General features: G+C 44.5%; 3 protein-coding genes across 3 annotated transcripts in view; all 3 read right to left on the bottom strand.

Moving 5' to 3' along the window:
• Positions 1-4506, bottom strand: part of LOC106593156 (liprin-alpha-3) — a 36027-nt gene extending 31521 nt beyond the window's left edge. The window contains exons 1-2 of the mRNA XM_045720221.2: positions 4290-4506; positions 1763-2872 (exon numbers count right to left, since the gene is read on the bottom strand). Coding sequence (XP_045576177.1) covers positions 1763-2101 — 339 coding nt within the window. The 5' untranslated portion in view covers positions 2102-2872; positions 4290-4506. The remainder of the gene's footprint in view (positions 1-1762; positions 2873-4289) is intronic.
• Positions 4507-9170: 4664 nt separating this feature from the next.
• Positions 9171-20275, bottom strand: LOC100195382 (nucleobindin 1). Its single transcript, NM_001140411.1, has 13 exons — positions 20232-20275; positions 19591-19723; positions 19392-19499; positions 18117-18249; positions 17930-18033; positions 12448-12633; positions 12261-12351; positions 12122-12180; positions 11945-12037; positions 11239-11328; positions 10986-11159; positions 10742-10856; positions 9171-10621 (listed from the first exon to the last, which is right to left on the bottom strand). Exons 2-13 carry the CDS (start codon positions 19717-19719, stop codon positions 10533-10535), a joined length of 1371 nt encoding a protein of 456 aa, NP_001133883.1. The 5' UTR covers positions 19720-19723; positions 20232-20275; the 3' UTR covers positions 9171-10532.
• Positions 20276-21221: 946 nt separating this feature from the next.
• On the bottom strand, positions 21222-23322 carry LOC106606904 (G1/S-specific cyclin-D2). Its single transcript, XM_014203366.3, has 4 exons — positions 22853-23322; positions 22522-22737; positions 22019-22339; positions 21222-21758 (listed from the first exon to the last, which is right to left on the bottom strand). The coding sequence occupies exons 1-4, from the start codon at positions 23087-23089 to the stop codon at positions 21609-21611; spliced, it is 924 nt and encodes a 307-aa protein (XP_014058841.2). The 5' UTR covers positions 23090-23322; the 3' UTR covers positions 21222-21608.
• Positions 23323-23781: the final 459 nt, after the last annotated feature.

Genomic DNA, 23781 nt, shown 5'->3' with positions numbered 1-23781 from the left:
TGTCATCATGTCTAAGTCATGATTCAGCCACAGCCTTGCTCAGTATGCACCAGAGGTGGTCCGTAGGAGCAGGAACAACCACATACCAACAAGAACAGACGGAACAGCTAAGTACAGATGGAACAACTCAATAAAAAACTGAACAGCTCATTGGTAAGTCCAGTAGATAGCAGGATAGCTCAGTATGGATAAGAGAAGCAACATAAAGCCAGAACCATGTTAAAGTCTGAGCATAAAAAATAGAAATATAACATTTACATAAGTATTCAGACCCTTTACTCAGTACTTTGTTGAAGCACCTTTGGCAGCGATTACAGCCTCGAGTCTTCTTGGGTATGACACTACAAGCTTGGCACACCTGTATTTGGGGAGTTTCTCCCATTCTTCTCTGCAGATCCTCTCAAGTTTTGTCAGGTTGGATGGGGAGCGTCGCTGCACAGCATTTTCAGGTCTCTCCAGAGATGTTCAATCAGGTTCAAGTTCGGGCTCTGGCTGGGCCACTCAAGGACATTCAGAGAGTTGTCCCGAAGCCACTCCTGCGTAGTCTTGGCTGTGTGCTTAGGGTCGTTGTCCTGTTGGAAGGTGAACCTATTCCCCAGTCTGAGGTCCTGAGCGCTCTGGAGCAGGTTTTCTGTACTTTGCTCTGTTCATTCCCTCGATCCTGACTAGTCTCCCAATCCATGTCACTGAAAAACATCCCCACAGCATGATGCTGCAACCACCATGCTTTGCCGTAGGGATGGTGCCAGGTTTCCTCCAGACGTGACACTTGGCATTCAGGCCGAAGAGTTCAATCTTGGTTTCATCAGACCAGAGAATCTTGTTTCTAGTGGTCTGAGAGTCCTTTAGGTGCCTTTTGGCAAATTCCAAGCGGGCTGTCATGTCCCTTTTACTGAGGAGTGGCTTCCGTCTGGCCACTCTACCATAAAGGTCTGATTGGTGGTGCTGCAGAGATGGTTGTCCTTCTGGAAGGTCCTTCCTTCTCCACAGAGGAACTCTTGAGCTCTGTCAGAGTGACCATCGGGTTCTTGGTCACCTCCCTGACCAAGGCCCTTCTCCCACGATTGCTCAGTTTGGCCAGGGAGCCAGCTCTAGGAAGAGTCTTGATGGTTCCAAACTTCTTCCATTTAATAATGATGGAGGCCACTGTCAACTGTGGGACCTTATATAGACAGGTGTGTGCGTTTCCAAATCATGTCCAATCAATTAAATTTACCACAGGTGGACTCCAATCAAGTTGTAGAAACACCTCAAGGATGATCAATGGAAACAGGATGCACCTGAGCCCAAACAAACAGGATGGAGTCTCATAGCAAAGGGTCTGAAGACTTATGTAAATAAGGTATTTCATTTAATTGATTTATTTTTTCTAAAAACCTGTTTTCACTTTGTCATTATGGGATATTGTGTGTAGATTGATGAGGGAAATATTTAATTTAATCAATTTTAGAATAAGGCTGTAACGTAACATAATGTGAAAAAAGTCAAGGGGTCTGAATACTTTCCGAATGCACAGTATACACTCACTCTCTCTTTTTCACACTCACAATGTGTTAGCAGCGAGGCAAGAGGAAGGTCTCTATAGATTCTTTGTCCAGATCTCACACTTAGTATGTAAACACACATATGACACACACTCATGCACACAGAAACACACACACACAGGCAGCCACATACGCAAGTGCACACGCAAACACAGACGCACGAATGTACACACACACACACACACACACACAGACACATCCCCCCTCCCCATGTGTACCTGTGGTAGGGCGATGGACAGCTGTCTCGAGAGGGAGTCCTTCTCATGGCCCAGGTCTCGGAGTCGAAGCTGGGCTGTCCCCAGACTGTCCTGGGTCTCCCTCAGGCTGTCCAGCAGCCTCTCCCTCTCCGTCAGCATGTTCACCATCAGAGACTCCAGATTCCCTGTGCTGCCCCCCTCGTCACCTCCGCCCCGGGACTCCCCTCTGCCCCCGTACCCACCCCCCATTCCCCCCATACCGCCTCCCATTCCCCCGCCACTCCCTCCCGGAGAGGAAGGCCCTCCCCCACTCCCGCCACGCCCATCCTCAGAGATGGTGGGCATCACCTCGCACATCATCTTGAGGCCGGAGAGTGTGTGGGGTGTTAGCTGAAAGTTGGTGAGTGTCGGTGGAGAGTGTGGGATTGTTCTGGGAGAATTTGCTTCAAGGAGCCCACAGAATTTCTTTTCAAGTGTGTATGCTTGTATGAGGTAAGGTGTGAAGGGCACTCTATTCTCTTTTGTCTCTCTCTCTCTATTTCTCTCTGCCTAGCTTTGGCCCTTGGTCTCTCTCTTTTGTTTGTGTCCTTGTCCTTTTCTCCTGTTACTATGTGAGAGAGGTTGGTAGACAGGCAAGCAGAATGGTGGCACTCTGTTACCCTTCTCTCTCCTCTGTACCTCACCTCTCTATGAATAAGACGTCACAGTCATCACTAACAAGCCTGTGTTTGGTTGGTTAACGGCTTGTCTGTACCTTGCTACTTCCTCATCTCTACTTCCTGGCTTCACCGAATTAGCTCCTTTGGATGTATTGCTACAATAGGAATAGCTCTGATGTGTCTGGCAAACACCTGATTGGCTCTCTGCTTGTGGTGATAACAACTGATTGGTTGTCTCAGTGAGTCTGGCTGAGTGACAGGGCCCAGGTAATTGTGAGGTACCTTGGGGTGCGGTGTGTGTCTTTGGGTGGGGTGCAGTTAGGTTTCCAAAGGCAGGGTCTAGAGTGGTAGGGCGAGTTAGGAGGAGGCCATGGGGGTGTCTAAGAGTTTAGGGAAGGGGCAAGAGGGAGGGCAGGTGTAGTGGAGGGCCTCGGACACCCCAGGGTGGTCTTCAGACAGATGAGAGAAGCAGCTGGAAAATAGAGAACAAGATGATCGGAAACCGGGGAAAGGTAGAGAGAAACAGGGGAAAGGAAGAGAGAAATAATAGTGTTTTTCCATTAAACTCTCAATCAACTTATATAATTGTAATTGACAAGTTGAAAGAGCCTCATCCTTGGATCTAATAATGCAACAGATTTTAGAGAACAGTTTGTTAGTAACCAACATCATGAAGACAATCCAGGCTGGAAGAGGAGGAAGTGGAGAACCCCTTTTCTGAGATGTGGGTGGACCAGGTGAGATGATGGGGTGGCCAGTACAGACACAAAACCAGATGATAATGACCAAATCAAATCTGTCATAGCCAGTTGGAAGCAGCTGTTTACAGAGCGGGCCAAACAATTAAGACACCTACTGTAGCTTATGTACTGCACAATGAAAGCATTTGACTTGATGGGGAAAAATTCTGTCTAATCAACCTCCACACACATGCAGGCCTGCACACAAACACATGCTCTCTCTCTCTCTCTTCTATCTCTCTCTCACACACACACTTCACACACTCATTGGACATCAAACACACACACACCTATCTCTGTTCCACCACAATGACTAATCAGGAGAATACATAGTTGGAGCCTATTGCATAAATTCTGTCCAGCATCCACGGCAACCTACTCCGTTGCACACGTCTGTCTGAAGCTATGTATCCATCGGTCTCTGCTCTTATCTGTCCATACAGCCGATTAGTCATAATGCTAATCGTGGATGCGCGTTATACACGGAAATGAGAGTCATGGAGGGTTACGCTGTAGCCTTAGCCTGGCCATCTCGTTCAGTAGGGGGATCATGGGTAAAATAAGCGAGCCGGATGTATCCCTTAATAGACTACAGAGATAGACAGACCGATGTATTTATGCGGGGCAGTCTCATAACGTATTTGAATTTAAATTGTCATCATTGTAATTATGGACTATGTGTAGTCTGTAGAAGGGAATATATCTCTGTCTCATAATAACCTCTGTCTTCACACTGTCATGTATGTTACAATCTGAAAATATATTTAGCGAGAAGGGTCTATGTTAGGCCTAATAAATTAAAACCACAGTCACAACAGAAAAGCGACGTGAATAAAATAAAACAGAAGATGTCATGTATTTAGGCTATGTAGCCTAGAGCCTCTTCCCATCCGATTTCCTTCCAATGGTCTCTATGCAAATTATTCTGCAAACGAAATAAAGGCTATACGCACAAATGAAAGATTATGCATTCTTCTATTCTTAAATGTCCCAATTATATTGTAGGTAATGAAGCATCCCGTTACACCCCACCGCCTCACCCCCTCTCCATCCCCCTCCTCAAAAACAGCTGGCCGATCATGCACAGCTCCATCTCACAACGTTAATTAAATGTCAGATACCAATGTTGTATTCAGAATCTTATCTCACCCTTGTCATCGTCGAAAGCAAAAAATACATAATTCCCATTTACCCCATCCGGGCATCTCGCCGTTAAAAGTCGTATCGCCGTGAAAACCCAGTTGCCAGCAAGCAACCCCCTCCCCTCTCCCTTCTCACACATGTAAACGATGGCACTGGGCGCGAGCGACGTTACACCTCACCATAGACAACCTCCGTCTTTCTCCCTCTCCTCATTCTCTCCTCATTCTCTCCATCCATCCCTCCCTCCCTCCCTCGGATAAAAAGGTGCTGGGTCTTAAAGAAACAAACTCGCAGCTCTCACGCGCCCACTCACGCACGCGGGGCTATACAATTAATTGATCATGCATGGGAGCGCGCACGCACACACTCATGAGGGCACTGTCGTGATTTCATTTTACATTGACACACATTAAAATTACACTCACATTCAACGTTAGACCCGACATGTATGGAAATCAGAGAAGGACTAATAACTTCTACAGCCTCATAATGTCGGCAACAGTGAAACATTCTCCCCCTCTGGTGTCTAGTATGAGAACTGCGTCATTCACGGCTCAAAACTCACCTATTGCTCACACTGGCTTTTTGACCGTGACTCCCCATAATAAACTATGTATATCACAAATATTCCTTTTTGTCTTCAACATATTTCACCATTGAATGTTTTGTTGTGCAGAGTGGGTCGTTAAATGTTTAGGCCTGAATATGGTTTATGATAAAAGACGGTGTTATTTTCAGATCTTTCTAAATTCAACTGTGTATATATCATGGATTTTGAACGTATTTCTACAGAAATGCAAATGGTCTATAAATGTTAAAACCAAACTACCCGCTAGTCATCTCCACCTCTGTATTCTTCTCATGGTCGGACGCACAGACAGATGTGCAGTTGACACCAATCACCACAGGGCATCAGTTACACTTCAACCAACCAAAGGCAAGGGAAGGCGTTTTCTGGAACTGGCAGGGCCAATAGAAAAAAATTACATTTGTTTCAGCTCAATTGGTTGGGGCGGTGAGAAGGGTCCCGGAAGGGATGACGTAATTTTCTCTTAGAGGATGATGTCATTGTAATGCACAGAGAGAGCATTCAAATAGGCAATAATCTTTCCTTTGGAGAAGAGACAGAAAGCTATTGCATCATCGAGACACTTAGTAGAATAAATGTGTCAATAGTCTGAGTAAGTCTGTGGGTCCCCACTTCAGATAAGTACAGATGTGATGTCAAGAAGAATAATTGTCAGACAGAAAAGTGTGTCCATTGCATAGTTTATCATATAAAACACACACACCCCTCTCTCTCCCTCTCTCCTTCCAGGTCAGACTAAGGTCAGGGTCAGACCAGAGGTGGCAGCAGTCTGACCTCATAGAGAGCCAAACAGATCCTCAGTCCCTGTCTCCCATGATGCCCTTTCTAATCCACCACTCTTTGGCCAATGACCGTATTAAGAAGACACTTGATCTTCCCATTATCAACATTTAAATCCCTCGTCCAACTCATGCCAAATCACAAATACTGTTATTATTCCAAAGACTTGCTCTCTGAGATTCCACAGTGTGCAGATAGTGACAATGGATAGGACACATATGACATAACAGGTTTCAGCAACTCTCTGTCCTATACCTTGCTGTTGCAGGGAGAGGACTGGCTGACACTGATGCCTCCCCTCAGAAGACACCAGACCAGATGAGAAGTTCACCCACACACTGTGAATTGGAAAATGTATGTGCTTTTTAATCTACCTTTATCTGAATAAGGACTATTAGTGAAAGCTCAGCACAATGTCTAACAGAAAGACCATTGCAGGATTAAAGTGAAGAACTGGACAGAATTAAATTGTATTGATCTGAAGGCATATTGGTTTGGTAAACAGCCCAAAGGTATGGGTGTTTTTCTACAAAGCTAGGAGAGTGAGGCTAACGACAGAAAGTAGTGTCCATATCTTTCCACATTTGTGCTGTTTCTGCACTGACTCGATGTCTCCCTCTGCAGGCAAATATGGATACTGCACCATGGCCTAATTACAAATAAAATAAAATAAATAAAAAAACATGCGCCAAATACAACAGGTGTAGACTTTACAGTGAAATGCTTACTTACAAGCCCTTAACCAACTATGCAGTTTTAAGAAAATACCTTAAAAAAAAGTAAACGATAAGAATAACAAATAATTGAAGAGCAGCTGTAAAATAACAATAGCGGGGCTATATACAGGGGGTACCAGTACAGAGTCAATGTGCGGGGGCACCGGTGTCGAGGTAATTGAGGTAATATGTACATGTAGGTAGAGTTATTAAAGTGACTATGCATAAATAATAACAGAGAGTAGCAGCAGTGTATAAGGGTGGGGGGGAATGCAAATAGTCTGGGTAGCCATTTGATTAGATGTTCAGGAGTCTTATGGCTTGGGAGTAGAACTGTTTAGAAGCCTTGTGGACCTAGTACCGGCGCTCTGGTACCACTTGTCGTGCGGTAGCAGAGAGAACAGTCTATGACTAGGGTGGCTGGAGTCTTTGACCATTTTTATGGTCTTCCTCTGACACCGCTTGGTATAGAGGTCCTGGATGGCAGGAAGCTTGGCCCCGGTGAGGTACTGGGCTGTACGCACTACCCACTGTAGTGCCTTGCGGTCGGAGGCCGAGCAGTTGCCATACCAGGCAGTGATGCAACCCTTCAGGATGCTCTCGATTGTGCAGCTGTAGAACCTTTTGAAGATCTGAGGACCCATGCCAAATCTTTTCAGTCTCTTGAGGGGGAATAGGTTTTGTCGTGCCCTCTTCACGACTGTCTTGGTGTGCTTGGACCATGTTAGTTTGTTGGTGATGTGGACGCCAAGGAACTTGAAGCTCTCAACCTGCTCCACGACAGCCCCATCGATGAGAATGGGGGACTGCTCGGTCCTCCTTTTCCTGTAGTCCACAATCATCTCCTTTGTCTTGATCATGTTGAGGGAGAGGTTGTTGTCCTGGCACCACATGGCCAGGTCTCTGACCTCCTCCCTATAGGCTGTCTCATCGTTGTCTGTGATCACTCCTACCACTGTTGTGTCATCAGCAAACTTAATGACAGTGTTGGAGTCGTGCCTGGCCGTGCAGTCATGAGTGAACAGGGAGTACAGGAGGGGACTGAGCACGCACCCCTGAGGGGCCCCAGTGTTGAGGATCAGTGTGGCGGATGTGTCGTTACCTACCCTTACTACCTGGGGGCGGTCATCAGGAAGTCCAGGATCCAGTTGCAGAGGAAGGTGTTTAGTCCCAGGGTCCTTAGCTTATTGATGAGCTTTGCGGGCACTATGGTGTTGAACGCTGAGCTGTAGTCAATGAATAGCATTCTCACATATGTGTTCCTTTTGTCCAGGTGGGAAAGGGCAGTGTGGAGCGCAATAGAGATTGCGTCATCTGTGGATCTGTTGGGGAGGTATGCAAATTGGAGTGGGTCTAGGGTTTCTGGGATAATGGTGTTGATGTGAGCCATGACCAGCCTTTTAAAGCATTTCATGACTACAGACGTGAGTGCTACGGGTCGGTAGTCATTTAGGCAGGTTACCTTAGAGTTCTTGGGCACAGGGACTATGGTGGTCTGCTTGAAACATGTTGGTATCACAGACTCAGACAGGGAGAGGTTGAAAATGTGACCGTCTCTGATCTGGAGATGATGGTGAAGAAGACATGTGTCAGCAGCATCAGCACTATATCTAATACTAGGATCATTCCATAATGCTATCATTTCCTATTATTATCTGGTGATTCCTTCAGGTTCCAAAGGTCACAAGCAGAGAGACAGGCAGTTGTTCCATCCAGAGAACTAACACATGAGAACAGAGGCTGTGCTGTGCCTCAGGCAATAGACATTGGACACATAATAACAAGGTAACACAGGTCACTTCCATAACCAACTCATGAAGTAACCCCCCCCCAAACTCCAAGATGGAGGCGAGGAGCTGTAAATATCAAAGCTGAAAGATGATTCCTTTATAGATAAAAAAGGAATGACAGTTACATAAATCTGTGTGAGGGACACTCAGTTTGATCAGTGTCTACCATAATCTGCTGTGTTGCTCTGGTACTGCATGTTGTCCAACCATATAGATGTTCAAAATGGTCACATATAGAACTTATGTTGCTCATAACTTGAGATTACATCCAGCTGTCTCTCCTTGATGTTGTCACATACATGTCCCACCTACTACCAGACTGAGAATAAAAAATATAACATTTTGAAGAAAAATGACAGTGCAGATGTTGCTAAACACACAGATGTGTCCATCCCTGAGCAGTGACATCACCAGCAGTGGAGTGATTGACAGCTGTATTGCCACCCAGAAAGAAGGGGCAGTGAGGTCATCATTGAGGTCACCGGGGGTCAGAGAAATGGAATGCAGGGTAGGAATGCACTGTGTGCCAGGGGACCCATTCTATGGGAGACAACAACAATGAGCACATACTCCCCAGGGAACCATACCACTGGACAACAGCAGAGGAAAAGAGAGCACAGTACAGAGACACCAAAGGGATTCATTACTACAACAGAATGTTTCAAATACATTTCAAATAAGAAGGGTGATGACAGAAGGGACAAGGCTGGAATAACAACAATGTACAGAAGCATGCAAGATCCTAGTGACCAATAGACAAATGAGTCATTGGCATGAGAGGTCAAAGGTCAACTAGAGGAGTGTGAAAGCAGAAGGGATTGGGAATTAAATATTCAAACAATGTACCTCATCTGGAAAAGGGTCAGGGGTCACAAATCCATAATTTGACATTTGGGGGTGCAACAGTGGAAATAGTATGCTAGGTATACAACACAGACAAGATAAGGGCAGAATATCTATAGACAGTCATTTCACAGGCATGACAGAGAATTTAAAAATGAAGAAGGCTAGGTCCATTGAGTTGAATAATTTATTGAGATCAAATGTAAACCACAGAGATAGGTAAACACCAGGACTGTGCCAGGGGACGGTACGATGTGCTTGACTGACTGGGGTTGTGCGCTTGTGCTGTATGATGTCATCTGCTGTACCCATCTGGACATGTGTGTCAGTGAAAGAGATGTGTTCCTGCGAGAGCGTGTGTGTATCTAGGGTTGCACAGCTACCACTATTTTACCAAAGTTACTGGAATCCTCCGTAATTTTGGTAAATAACAGGTAATCTATGGTAACTTTGGTGATTTATACTTGAACTAAAAAAAATGTTATTCATATATAGTATAACATTTTTTATATCTGTGACCATAATTTCCATGAGTTTCTAGTGGATAGACTATATGGTTCAAGAGAAAAATAGCCTAAATAATTTTGGAAAAGCATCTAATCAACAATTGCATTGTTTTCAATTCACTCCACAAACTTTTCAAACTATTGTATTTTTTCACAACTGCCACCAGTTTGACCCCAAAATATTTACAAAAAGATATATTGACATAGTAAAATAAAAGTGTGTGTAAAAGAAATAAAGGATATTTTATTCTGAAACCCTGATATTAAACACCAATGACATTCACTACGTTGATGGTTTATATTTAGGATGTTTTACAGCTTTGTCATCTGATTTAGTTATTGTATATATTTGACATCTGATAAGGCCACACAGAGGGCCAGAGATAATTCATGAGTATGTTTACATGCACACTAATAATTCAATATTAAACTGATTAAGGCAGTAGGCCAAGTGTGGAAATAGTCATGTGAACACCTTACTCTGCTTATCTTGAATTGGCGTACGGTCAAAATCTATGTAAGCATACGCCGATTAAAACATCTGGTTTTCTAGGAAATCTTTGAAATGATTGCATTCTAGCCGTGTATTTGATTTGCAGCCAGCACCGGTAGCGCAAGACTCCCTCTTATGCGTGAATTTGGAAAAACAAGTATGGATATTAGAAATTGTTTTGACATACAAACTTTATATGTTCCAACTGTGGTCTAACATTTTTTTAGATTGCTGATTTTCGGGAATTTATCTGAAGTCCCATCAGTAGCCTGATTTCAGATGTAAACAGGATGGGAAATCGTTCTTCTTGCAAAGCATGTAAATGTTTTAAACAAAATCAAATTATGTTGCGCATGTAACCACGCTCACAAACACCTGTGATAATCTGAAGTACCAAAAAAAGAGATGTCATCTGATAAAATTCCATATATTTCTTGAAAGTTACAAAAATTCTGGTGGTTTACTGGTAAACTTAGAAAGTTTCCAGTAATATACCCTCCCATTGCAACCCTATGTGTACCAGAGTGCTGCATTAGGTGTGTATGGGCAGGTTCTGTGGTGGTTCTGCAGGCAGGTTATTCTGGGCCTCTTGGACTTCTTGTTCAACAGGAGCTTTAGCACCTGAATGAGAGCGCCAGAGAGAACATTCCATTACTGAAAGAACCCTTCAGATGAAACAAAAGCAAAAATGTCCCCAACTCACTCCATCCCTGCCCTTTTTATCTCGTCTATCCCGTTCACCTTGATCTTCCAGTTTCTGCATCTCTTGGTGGAACTGTAATTCTCCGTTAGGACCCGTAGGAGGCTGCCCCTCCACTGCCTGTTTCTCCTTCCTCTGAGACATCTCTAGTACTGCCTGACAGAATTAGACAAACATTTCATCATATGGCTACTCATAGTTTCATATTTCATTGAAGATATAATCGCTATAGTGACAGTATGGCTTATTCTACAGTATTTGGCTGTTCATAGTATGGCTATCCACCTGTTGGTACTCTCGTCTCTGGGCCTCCAGGGCCTTGCCCCTCTCCTTCAGCAGATCCTGCTCCTGACGAAGAGACTCCGCCCTCCTACCCAGCTCCTCCTCCTTAGTCCGCAGCTCCGCCTCAAACCGCTGGAGCTCAGCCTCTGTGAACACCGGCTTGGTGTCATCTAAAGTCTGGAGGGATGGGGAAGACGAGTCTGACATGACTCAACACACAAACTAGAAAACGACCCAATGTCCCTCACTCACTTACATCCCATTCTTTAGGGTTGTTGAACTCTTTCTTGTCTGTTGATTTAAGGAACTCTTCCAGGCTGACGAGTCGATCTTGATTGATGTCCACCTGTCAAAACAGAAAACAGCTGAAAAAAGTAATAGATAACAGACAGAGTGAACCGACAGAGAGTGAACGGATGAGAGGTGAACCGACAGAGAGTGAACGGATGAGAGGTGAACCGACAGAGAGTGAACGGATGAGAGGTGAACCGACAGAGAGTGAACGGATGAGAGGTGAACCGACAGAGAGTGAACGGATGAGAGGTGAACTGACAGACAGTGAACGGATGAGAGGTGAACTGACAGACAGTGAACGGATGAGAGGTGAACTGACAGACAGTGAACGGATGAGAGGTGAACAGACAGAGTGAACGGATGAGAGGTGAACAGACAGAGAGTGAACAGACAGAGTGTGAACAGACAGAGAGTGAACAGACAGAGAGTGAACAGACAGAGAGTGAACAGACAGAGAGTGAACAGACAGAGAGTGAACAGACAGAGTGAAAGGATGAGAGGTGAACAGACAGAGTGAACAGACAGAGAGTGAACAGACAGAGAGTGAACAGACAGAGTGAAAGGATGAGAGGTGAACAGACAGAGGAGAGGGATAAAGACACAGAAACAAGGAAAAACATGAACAGTGGGTTAAAACAGAGAAAGACAGAAATCCAAACAATACTAACGTTCTTCATGACATGCTCCCTCATCCTCAGCCTCTCTTCCTCCATCTCCATCATATCATCCTCCTCATTCTTTGGGTCGTAGACCTTCTCCAGCTGGTGGTAGAGGGCAGGAGAGGGCTGTTACTATACCGCACGGTCACACACCACACACACATACGTGAGGGGAATGTGCGTTACCTCTTTGGCAAAGAGGGCCTCTAGTTCCTGCTCATCTAAAACACCATCTCCATTTGCATCTACAGGGAGGAAAATAAACATTATTTGAACACATACAAAATGTCATTATCATGTAATAGTAGAGTGCAGCTTAACTGACCATGCAGTTTGAAGAAGGTCTTTGGGTTAAACTCTGTTGGGTCCAGCCCATCAGTCTCCTCCCATACCTCACGCAGTTGAGCTACACTGCCCTGATGGAGAGATAGAAAAGAGATTCCATTCTACTGGTCTCGCATACAAAAAGCATTCCCTCCATTTTACTCGCTCTCCCCGTCTTTCTCTCTCACCGGAGCGTTGACCTTGGGGTGCTTGCGGTGTTTATCCTTCAGCTCCTCCATCCTCTTCTCCTCCTCATCTCTCTTCTCCTGGTCTAGACCCTTGAGGTACTCCCGTCTCTCGTGCTCCTTCAGCATCTCATAGCGTTTGAACTCATCGTGTCTCTCTGCATCGTAGTTCTCTAGGTCTTTAGTGGCCTAGCAGGGAGGCAGGGGACAAGGATGAGGGGGATACTGATGTACATTGGCCTAGCAGGGAGGCAGGGGACAAGCATGAGGGAGATACTGATGTACATTGGCCTAGCAGGGAGACAGAGGACAAGGATGAGGGGGATACTGATGTACATTGGCCTAGCAGGGAGACAGAGGACAAGGATGAGGGAGAGACTGATGTACATTGACCTAGCAGGGAGACAAGAGGACAAGGATGAGGGGGATACTGATGTACATTGGCCTAGCAGGGAGACAGAGGACAAGGATGAGGGAGAGACTGATGTACATTGGCCTAGCAGGGAGACAAGAGGACAAGGATGAGGGGGATACTGATGTACATTGGCCTAGCAGGGAGACAGAGGACAAGGATGAGGGGGATACTGATGTACATTGGCCTAGCAGGGAGACAGAGGACAAGGATGAGGGAGATACTGATGTACATTGGCCTAGCAGGGAGACAGAGGACAAGGATGAGGGGGATACTGATGTACATTGGCCTAGCAGGGAGACAGAGGACAAGGATGAGGGGGATACTGAAATACATTGACCTAGCAGGGAGACAAGAGGACAAGGATGAGGGGGATACTGATGTGCATTGGCCTAGCAGGGAGACAGAGGACAAGGATGAGGGAGATACTGATGTACATTGGCCTAGCAGGGAGACAGAGGACAAGGATGAGGGAGATACTGATGTACATTGGCCTAGCAGGGAGACAAGAGGACAAGGATGAGGGAGATACTGATGTACATTGGCCTAGCAGGGAGACAAGAGGACAAGGATGAGGGAGATACTGATGTACATTGGCCTAGCAGGGAGACAGAGGACAAGGGGGATACTGATGTACAGAACTAATCAAAATTTTGGACACACATACTCCTTAATTTGTTTCTACGATGTACAATAATAGTGAAGACAAACTATGAAATAACACATATGGAATCATGTAGTAACCACAAAGTGATAAACAAATCAAAATGTATTTGAGATATTTCAAAGTAGCCACCCTTTGCCTTGATGACAGCTTTGCACACTCTTGGCATTCTCTCAACCAGCTTCATGAGGTAGTCACCTGGAATGCATTTCAATTAACTGGTGTGCCTTGTTAAAAGTTAATTTGTGGAATTTCTTTCCTTCTTAATGCATTTGAGCAAAGAGAAAACAACAGTCCATCATTACCTTAAGACATTAAGGTCAGTCAATCCGGAACATTTCAAGAACATTGAACGTTTCTTCAAGTGCAGTTGGAAAAACCATCAAGTACTATGATGAAACTGGCTCTCATGAGGACCGCCACAGGAAAGGAAGATCCAGAGTTCCCTCTGCTGCAGAGGATAAATTAATTAGCGTTAACTACACCTCAGATTGCAGCACAAATAAATGCTTCACAGAGTTCAAGTAACAGACACATCAACAGTTCAGAGGAGACTGCGTGAATTAGGTCTAAATGGTCAAATTGCTGCAAAGAAACCACTACCAAAGGACACCAAAAAGAAGAGACTTGCTTGGGCCAAGAAACATGAGCAATGGACATTAGATCGGTGGAAATATGTCCTTTGGTCTGATGAGTCCAAATTTGAGATATTTGGTTCCAACCGCCGTGTCTTTGTGAGACGCAGAGTAGGTGAACAGATGATCTCCGCATGTGTGGTTCCCACCGTGAAGCATGGAGGAGGTGTGATGGTGCACTGCTGGTGACACTGTCTGTGATTTATTCAGAATTCAAGACACACTTAACCAGCATGGGTACCATAGCATTCTGCAGTGATACGCCCTCCCATTTGGTCTGCGCTTAGTGGGACTACTATTTGTTTTTCAACAGGACAATGACCCGAAACATCCCTCCAGGCTGTGTAATGGCTATTTGACCAAGAAGGAGAGATGGAGTGCTGCATCAGATGACCTGGCCTCCACAATCACCTGACCTCTACCCAATTGAGATGGTTTGGGATGAGTTGGACCACAGAGTGAAGGGAAAGCAGCCAACAAATGCTCAGCATATGTGGGAACTCCTTCAAGACTGTTGGAAAACCATTCCTCATGAAGCTGGTTGAGAGAATGCCAAGCATGTGCAAAGCTGTCATCAAGGAAAAGGGTGGCTACTTTGAAGAATCTAAAATCTATTTTGATTTGTTTAACACTTTTTTGGTTACTACATGATTACATATGTGCTATTTCATAGTTTGATGTCTTCACTATTATTCTACAATGTAGAAAATAGTAAAAAATAAAGAAAAACCCTTGAATTAGGAAGTGTGTCCAAACTTTTGACTGGTACTGTACATTGGCCTAGCAGGGAGACAGAGGACAAGGATGAGGGGATAATGAAGTACATCAACACCAGGGTCATGATACAAGTAGATAATTATCAGGGTCTGTATTCATAACGCATTCCAGAGTAGGAATGCTGATCTAGGATTAGCACCCAATATAATCGCATTAATTATGATAAAAGATGGCAAGATGGTGCCGACAGACAGACATGGCAGCTCTGCTTCTAGCGCTTGAGCAACTTTGCAGTATTTTGTTTTTTTGTGTGTTAGTTCTTACTTTATTAGCCCAGAACGTTTTTTGTGTTATTACATACAGCTGGAAATAACTTTTGGAAATCAGAGTGGCAGTAACTCACCAGCATTACGACCAGGAATACGACTTTCCCCGAATACTCAGGAGGCTTGCACACCCTCCACCGCTTCCAAGTATATTACTCGCTAATGTTCAGTCTCTGGACAATAAAGTAGATGAGCTCAGGGCAAGGACCCCCCTCCAGAGAGTCATCAGGGACTGTGACTCTGTTTCACGGAATCATGGCTCTCTCATGTCCCCGTCCATACAGCCAGCTGGGTTCTCAGTACATTGCACAGACAGGAATAAAGAACTCCCAGGGAAGAAGGGCGGTGGTGTATGTTTCATGATTAACTACTCATGGTGTGATTGTGATAACATACAGAAACTCAAGTCCTTTGTTCACCCGACCTAGAATACCTCAAATTCAAATGCTGACCGTATTACCGCCCAAGTGAATTCATTCTCTTCGGTTATAGTCACAGCCGTGTATATTCCCCCTCAAGCCAATACCACGACAGCCCTCAAGGAACTACACTGGACTTTATGCAAACTGGAAACCACATATCCCGAGGCTGCATTTATTGTAGCTGGAGATTTTAACAAAGCAAATGAGGGAAACGCTACTGAAGTTCTATCAAAACATTGGCTGTAGTACTCGCTCTGGTAAAACACTCGACCACTGCTACTCTTTCGAAATGCCTACAAGGCCCTCCCTTCGCAAATGAGACCACGACTCCATTTTGCTCCTCCCTTCCTATAGGCAGAAACTCAAACAGGAAGTACCCATGCTACGGTCTAGTCAACGCTGGTCTGACCAATCGGAATCCATGCTTCAAGATTGTTTTGATCAAGCGGACTGGGATATGTTCTGGGTAACCTCAGAATAACATTGACGTATACAAAGACACGGTGACTGAGTTCATCAGGAAGTGTATAGAGGATGTTATTCCCAATTACTATTAAAACCCAAACCAGAAACCGTGGATAGATGGCAGCAGTTGCAAAAAACTGAAAGCGCAAACGACTGCATTTAACCATGGCAAGGTGACTGGGAATATAGTCGAATACAAACAGTGTAGTAATTTTCTCCGTTAGGAAATCAAACAGGCAAAACGTCAGTATAGTGACAAAGTGGAGTCGCAATTCAACGGCTCAGACACGAGACGTATGTGGCCGGGTCTACAGACAATCACAGATTACAAAGGGAAAACCAGCCATGTCGCGGACACCGACGTCTTACTCCCGGACAAACTAAACACCATCTTCGCCCGCTTTGAGGATAACAGTGCCACCAACGTGGCCTGCTTCAAAGGACTGTAGGCTCTCATTCTCCGTGGCTGACGTGAGTAAGACATTTAAGCGTGGTAACCCTCGCAAGAATGCCAGCCCAGATGTCATCCCTAGAAGCGTCCTCAGAGCATGTGCAGACCAGCTGTCTGGAGTGTTTCAGACATATTCCATGTCTCACTATCCCAGTCTGCTGTCCCCACTTCCTTCAAGATGTCCACCATTGTTCCTGTACCCAAGATGTGACTATTGCCCCGTAGCACTCACTTCTGTCATCATGAAGTGCTTTGAGAGGCTAGTTAAGGATCATATCACCGCTACCTTACACCCTAGACCCACTTCAATTTGCTTACCATCTCAATAGATCCACAGACGATGCAAACGCCATCGCACTGCACACTGCCCTATCCCATCTGGACAAGAGGAATACCTACGTAAGAATGCTGTTCATTGACTATAGCTCAGCTTTCAACACCATAGTACCCTCAAGTTCCTCGGTGTACACATCACTGACAATCTGAAATGGTTCACCCACACAGTGTGGTGAAGAAGGCACAACAACTACTCTTCAACCTCAGGAGGCTGAAGAAATTCGGCTTGGCCCCTAAGACACTCAAACTTTTACAGACTGACAATTGAGAGAATCCCGTCGGGCTGTTTCACCCCCTGGTATGGTAACTTCTCTGACCGCAACCGCAGGGCTCTTCAGAGGGTGGTGCGGTCTGCACAACACATCACCGGGGGCACACTGCCTGCCCTCCAGGACACCTGCAGCACCCGATGTCACAGGAAAGCCAAAAAGGACATCAACCACCCGAGCCACAGCCTGTTCACCCCGCTATCATCCAGAAGGCGAGGTCAGTACAGGTGCATCAAAGCTGGGACTGAGAGACTGAAAAACAGCTTCTATCTCAAGGCCATCAGACTGTTAAATAGCCATCACTAGCCAGCTACCACCCGGTCACTCAACCCTGCATCTTAGAGGCTGCTGCCCTATATACTTCGACATGGAATCACTGGTCACTTTAATAATGGATCACTAGTCACTTTAATAATGTTTACATACTGCTTTACTCATCTCATATGTACAGTATATACTGTATTCTCTTCTACTGTATTTTAGTCAATGCCACTCCGACATTGCTGGTCCTAACATTTATATATTTCTTCATTCCCTTCTTTTACTTTTAGATGTGTGTGTATTGTTGTGAATTGTTAGATACTACTGCACTGTTGGAGCTAGAAACACAAGAATTTCGCTAAACCCACAATAACATCTGATAAATATGTGTGTGTGTACACAATAAATGTGTATGTGTACCAATAAAATTTGATTTGAAAAGGCTAAACTGATCCTAGATCTGCACCTACTCTTAGATGTTCTATGAATACAAATACAGGCCCTGGACTCTATGCTCACTGCATTACCGTTGAGATGAGCAGCTCAAGGTCTTTGGCCTCAAAGGTGTTCTGATTGTGTGGATCCAGGTGCTCAAACTGCTTCAACAGAGAGGCATGGTCCATCTGTAAACCTTGGGGATAAACAGAGGGGTTTTAACAAGTGACTGAGAAAACATATATAAGCTTGGTCTTCCAGGCCTTTAGAAACCCTCACTCTGTGTGTTGGTGCTGTCCAGTTTGGCTTTGAGCAGCATCCTGAGGCGAGACACCTCCTGTCTCTTCAGCTCATCCAGACGAGTTCTAACATGGTGCCCCACAAGGTCCAGCTCCTTGCTGAGACGACCATTCTGAAGAAGATGGACAGTCAGTCAGACACATATCAGATTCACCAAGGACATTTACTGTACATGTACCAGCAACTTGACCCAGTGACTTGATGCTGCCACAACAAACAGAACATAGACAGAATACAGACAGAATGTATAGGCAAAGAATTTATACATACTCGACATACAGTATGTACATTATAGATTAGGGATGGGCATTTGAAATTATTTCACTATTCAAATAATATGATATTTTTTCGGATATCTGGATTGTCAAAATACATGTTTTAAAGAAAACAGTACCCTACGCGTTTCAGCAGAAGGGTAAGTGAGGTGCGAGAGAGGAGCAGGGGCCGGTGTGTGACAGTCTGTGTGTGGCACAGAGGGAGAGAGAAAAAGTAGACAAACCGACTCGTGCTAGTTATAAAACCTATGGCAGCAACAAGTTATCTATCATACCATCTGGTAGTACCGGTCTTGACTGAACCAAACCGTTGTAAAGAAGCTAGCTGGCCACAGTAGCTGGCTACAGCTGCACTCCCCGTAATTGTCTACGACAACTCCATTCATATGAAACAACAGCCTACCTGTTGGTTGATCATTGTAGCCTACTCCTTCTCATTTAGCCAACTTAATTCCGTAATTGTTATTCTATTTTGCATTGATTAGAAATCTCCCACTTCCTTTGCTACACATTGAGCCTCCGACTGTAACGCCACTTTGACTGACCAACAATAACAACAAGCTACACGTGTGAAGTCTACCAGAGCATCTTCTTTATGGGCCGCACTCATAAACACTGTCATAAAACTGTTGTGTTATTAAAATGTTTCATGTAATGGTCTATCCTTGTTGGCTATGTAGCAATGTCACATAGATACTTTTATGACATTTTCGACCAAGCCTTTTCATTGTTAAAATAGACCATTAAGTAATCGAATACTGACGTCCATTCAGATATTCGAATAACCGGGGGCACGTCCCTAGTATAGATGACTAGTGTAACATTATAGGTACTACACATGGAGGTGAGGGGGTACTTAATGAGTTAATACTTTGAAAAACGAATAAAAGGTCAGAAAATATAAGACCAGGGGAGACAGAGAGAGAGAGAGAGAGAGAGAGCGACAGAGAGAGAGATAGAGAGCGAGAGAGAGACAGACCTTGATGTCCTCTGTGTTGGCAGTCTGGAGTTTCTCTCTGAAGTGGGGATCTGTCTCCAGCACCTCAATCACCTCTCTCAGATACCGGTCATAATATAGGCCTGTGTCCTGCAACGGACAGGCAACCACACACACACACATCATCACACATGGATACACACACAGACAACACACACACAGACAGAGAACAAAGGCGTACCACATTATCCTCCTGTTTGTCCTCCTGGGGAGGCTGTGCTTCCTGGGGGGTTGCATTGCGGTCGAGGGGCACTGACCAAACCTCCAGAGAGATGGATAGGAGCAGCAGCCAGCCAGGATCCAGGTTCATCCTGCTGCAAGAGAAGTATGAACATATAAGATCTGTCTATGTCAATTATATATTCAGACATTATTCAGCTATCTGTCATTTGGTACTGAACATCAACTGAATGATTTTTGACGGCTGACATCTGACAGACAGAAGCACATCACAGGAGGAGTATCCTGTTGCATGGACATTATATGGGGACTGGCAGACTGACCATCAGATACTGTGGGCTAGTGACGCACTGTGGGCTAATGCGAAACTTCGCTGAAAGAAAGGTCTACGCTCTGATTTCGAGTGACAATATACAGCTTTTCAGTAGAAAGCTCAACAACACGCAACAGCAAAGACACTACCGCCCTCTTGAACAACAGCAAGCTAGCTAGCTAACGTTAGCTAGCTACGGATGAGAGAGGCTTCCATCCATCGTGCATCCCCCATTCATATTAAATGCGCGAATCCCTCTGTCTGGCAATGCCAACAGGCCAAATGTAGTATTATGTACACTCGGTGTGACATGAGGGATTCTCGCTTACCGTTACTTGTTGATCGGTGGCTAATTCTTGCCCGTTGTATTAGCCAGCTAACGTTACTTCCTGTACCGAAAGCTTTCCGAAATAAAAAAAAATGATTTTTGCGTCGCAGCCGAAAATGACGTCAAAAAGAAGCGACAGTGTGTGACCGATTGCATGGGTCCTGTCCGTTGTTATAACGCGTTCAACTACTATTCGGAACTAGGAAATTTGTACATTTCCTAGTTTCGAGTTTCCTAGTTCCGACTATCTCATGAACGTAGCATTATTATACCTCAGCGTCCCCATCCGGTCCGTTCTTAATAACTGTTGCTCCGTCAGAGAGGAAGAGGCGAAGCCTTTATTAATATCTGCGTTCTGTTTTGATGTAATGTTTTGATGTAAGAATGTAAATTGTTGATCAGTATTTTGAATTAAAAAAATGAAAAATATATTTTTTAAATATATACTGCGCCCAAAATATGTCCGCGTGAGATAAGCCCTTTTTTGTATGGAGGGCTATGAGAGGATGTCGAAATCAAATCACTTGATCGAATAGAAGTTTCGTAATGTTTAGGCTGTTACAAATGTACTTATATAAGTGGATTCACGTGGCATTCCGGCAACTTTGAGAAAAACAACTTAGTTGTGCCTGTTGGTCACACGCGTATCTGCCCTCTCATTGGCTAAAATGGTCTCACCTGATTTCTCCTGCCTTCCATCGTTGATGACATATGTTTCCGTTGTTAGAATGGTCAGTCTTGTCAATATAACAGATAATCTTTGGTCTCGTTCAAATACAAAAAACGTACCTTTCCTTTACATCTTCCTTATCTTATGAAAAACACCCACATATGCGAAGTACAGTTATTGTTTTGAAGTTAAGGTAATAAATAAATGTGAAATTGTATTTTATTTACATTGTAAGGATGTCTTATTTCCATAAGGGTGTTTGCCCATCACACACATCACATATAAATAGAAAATAAATAAAATATCAAATTCCATCAGGTAAAAAGTATGTATTTATTTATTTAATTAAAATAGATAGCTATGTATATTATTCATCAATTACCTTGTCACTTCACATACAAACACAAACAATGGTGAATTGAAATAAATTAACATGATGTAATTGCACATAATAAATAAATTGATAAATAATAGATTAAGGACATACTATCAACAACATAATGACAAAGAATCACAGTCATGAAATAGATAATAAATATGGCACAAGAAACACACATGAATAAATAAACAATATTCAATTAAAATAATTTCAAAATATGATAATAAATTGTAGAGCATTTGAGGTCATAAAGAGTTTATATCAGTTTCACTGATGAGCTACATGCAGGACTTTGATTGATTCGCACTTTGCCTCACACAATTTAGTGTTTAGAAATCAATCTCTCTCATATCAGTAGGAGTGCCTGCTCTTTCATCCTCTATTTCTCCATCCTTCTCCATGGCACTGTCTTGGAGTCCACCTCTGAGCCGTTGTTTGAGGGCAGCTTCTATCAATTCACTGTAACACTGCAACACCATCTGTGATCAAAGAAGAAAGATAAACACAGATTAGGATTAAAACCAGTACCCTTCCAGTCACACTAACCATATCACAACCAATCTGTAACTCAAACACTTAGTTCTGTGGTCCTTTCTTTCCAGTCCCATTTTCACCTCTAAATCAGTCTTTCATTCAGCATTGCTATTGAATAGAGTTGAAGTGCAGCTCCTGGCTGTAATACAAGCGATATGTTGAGATATTTTATGTAGAGATATTAGAGATACTGCTAGGCACTCACCAGGTCAGTCTGACACAGTTCTGCCAGTGTAGCACTCATATGACCCAGATGACCTGGACCCTTGTTGCCCAACCCCCGGAGGGCAGAGTTCAGCGCTGCCGCAGCAACCAGGGATGGAGGGGCTCCCAGGAAACGGTAGTCGCAGACACACATGGCAACCAGGGTGTCACTATGCCGACGCAGTGTGGAGAAGAACTCCTCTGTGTCTGTCTTTCCATCCTTCCTCTCCCCTACAGGGGGAAGGAAATGTGGAATGAAGTCCTGAGGGGTTACCGCAGCAACGTCCCATCGAAGAGTCGCAAGGATGACACGTTCCATCTCCTTATGATGAAAGGGCAATAACATCAATATTTATGTGTAAAAACATTTTCATTTAGTGTATATATAGCCCACTGAATACAATGCATAATAATACAGAGATGGTTTGCATTCACAAGGTCCACCATATTGTCACATACAGAGTTTTGAAAGTGTCTCTCCTCTATATCAAAATGGTGACCTACCCGTATGTTGGAGGGCAGGAAGCTGTACTCAGCTGCAGCACAAAGAGAGTCAGCAGAGATTGTGTCACACTCTGTTAGTTTGGAGGCGATGAGGATGCAGGCTGCAGCCAGGCAGTAGGGTGAGACAGGGAGAGACAGGGAGGCAGACAGGAAGCGGTCCAACATAGAGACAGACAGGGGAAACACTGTTTCGTCACAGCCACACTCACAGCATACCTAGTAGAGAGACCAACAGGAGAGAATCAATTAGTGCCTCATCACAGTATACCAAAGACATTAATGTGGGGAAAAAAAGAGATGAAAATGGAATCCAGAGAATGAAAGTTCATACTTCCATAGCCCACTTGGCGAGCTCCTCTCTGCGCTCCGGCTCTCTCTGGATGAGGGCGACGTAGAGGGCGGAGGGCAGATATCTCTCCTCCACCTGTAGCAGCCTCTGGATGATCCGCTGCCCAGACACACTGGGGTCCCAGGGGGCCCGGAGCTGTGACTGGCCCCTGGCCTGGCCCTGCTGGGCTCCCTGGCCTTGGACTTCCTCCTCACACCACAGAGACACAGAAACAGACATCCCTAAGCTCAGCCCACACACACAAATACCTAGGTGGGTTTGTGTTCCTCTCGGTCCAGAAAGTGGGATACAACAAGTCAATGTTACTCTGTCAGTGTAAGGAGAGAGAATGTAGGACCAATATGTGTGCTGAAGATCTGCAACTAATCCAACTCAATTGAACTCTCTTCTTGTCACTGCTATGTTGGATGTCCTTTTATTTCCTCGCCCCTCTGTACGTGTGTGTTCCTGTGTGGCGCTGGTGTGAATCTTAGCCCAAACCTCCTCTGGCTGGGTTTTATACCCCTCGGAGAAAGAGAGTGACAGAGAGGGTGTGGTGAAGAGGGAATGAAAGAGAAAGAGGGTGGTAACATAGTGACTGACATAAAATAATAAAAAGACAACAATGCTGTCTGTACAACAATGGCATCAACAGGTGGAGAGAGGGAGAAAATAGAGAAGGAGAGAGAGGGAGGGGAGGAGAGAGGGTGCAGACAAGAGAGGGAGGGGCCCGCAGGGACAGGGCAACAGCTTGCCCCCAACAGTGAAAAAGAGAATGGGAGAAAGGGAGAGAAGGGAGGAGAGAAAAGGTCATCTCCAAACTCTGACAATGGGAATGAATAACACGAGGAATAGGTTGTTTGTTGACAATATTAGAGGAGGAAAGAGAAAAGATGGAAATATATCTTCTCAAACTGAAAGTTCCAAATTCT

This window comes from Salmo salar, chromosome 06 (assembly GCF_965601325.2).
Source record: "Salmo salar chromosome 06, fSalSal1, whole genome shotgun sequence".
Classification (NCBI taxonomy): domain Eukaryota; kingdom Metazoa; phylum Chordata; class Actinopteri; order Salmoniformes; family Salmonidae; genus Salmo; species Salmo salar.
Note: the sequence above shows the minus strand (reverse complement) of the source record. Positions and strands in the feature narration are given on the sequence as shown.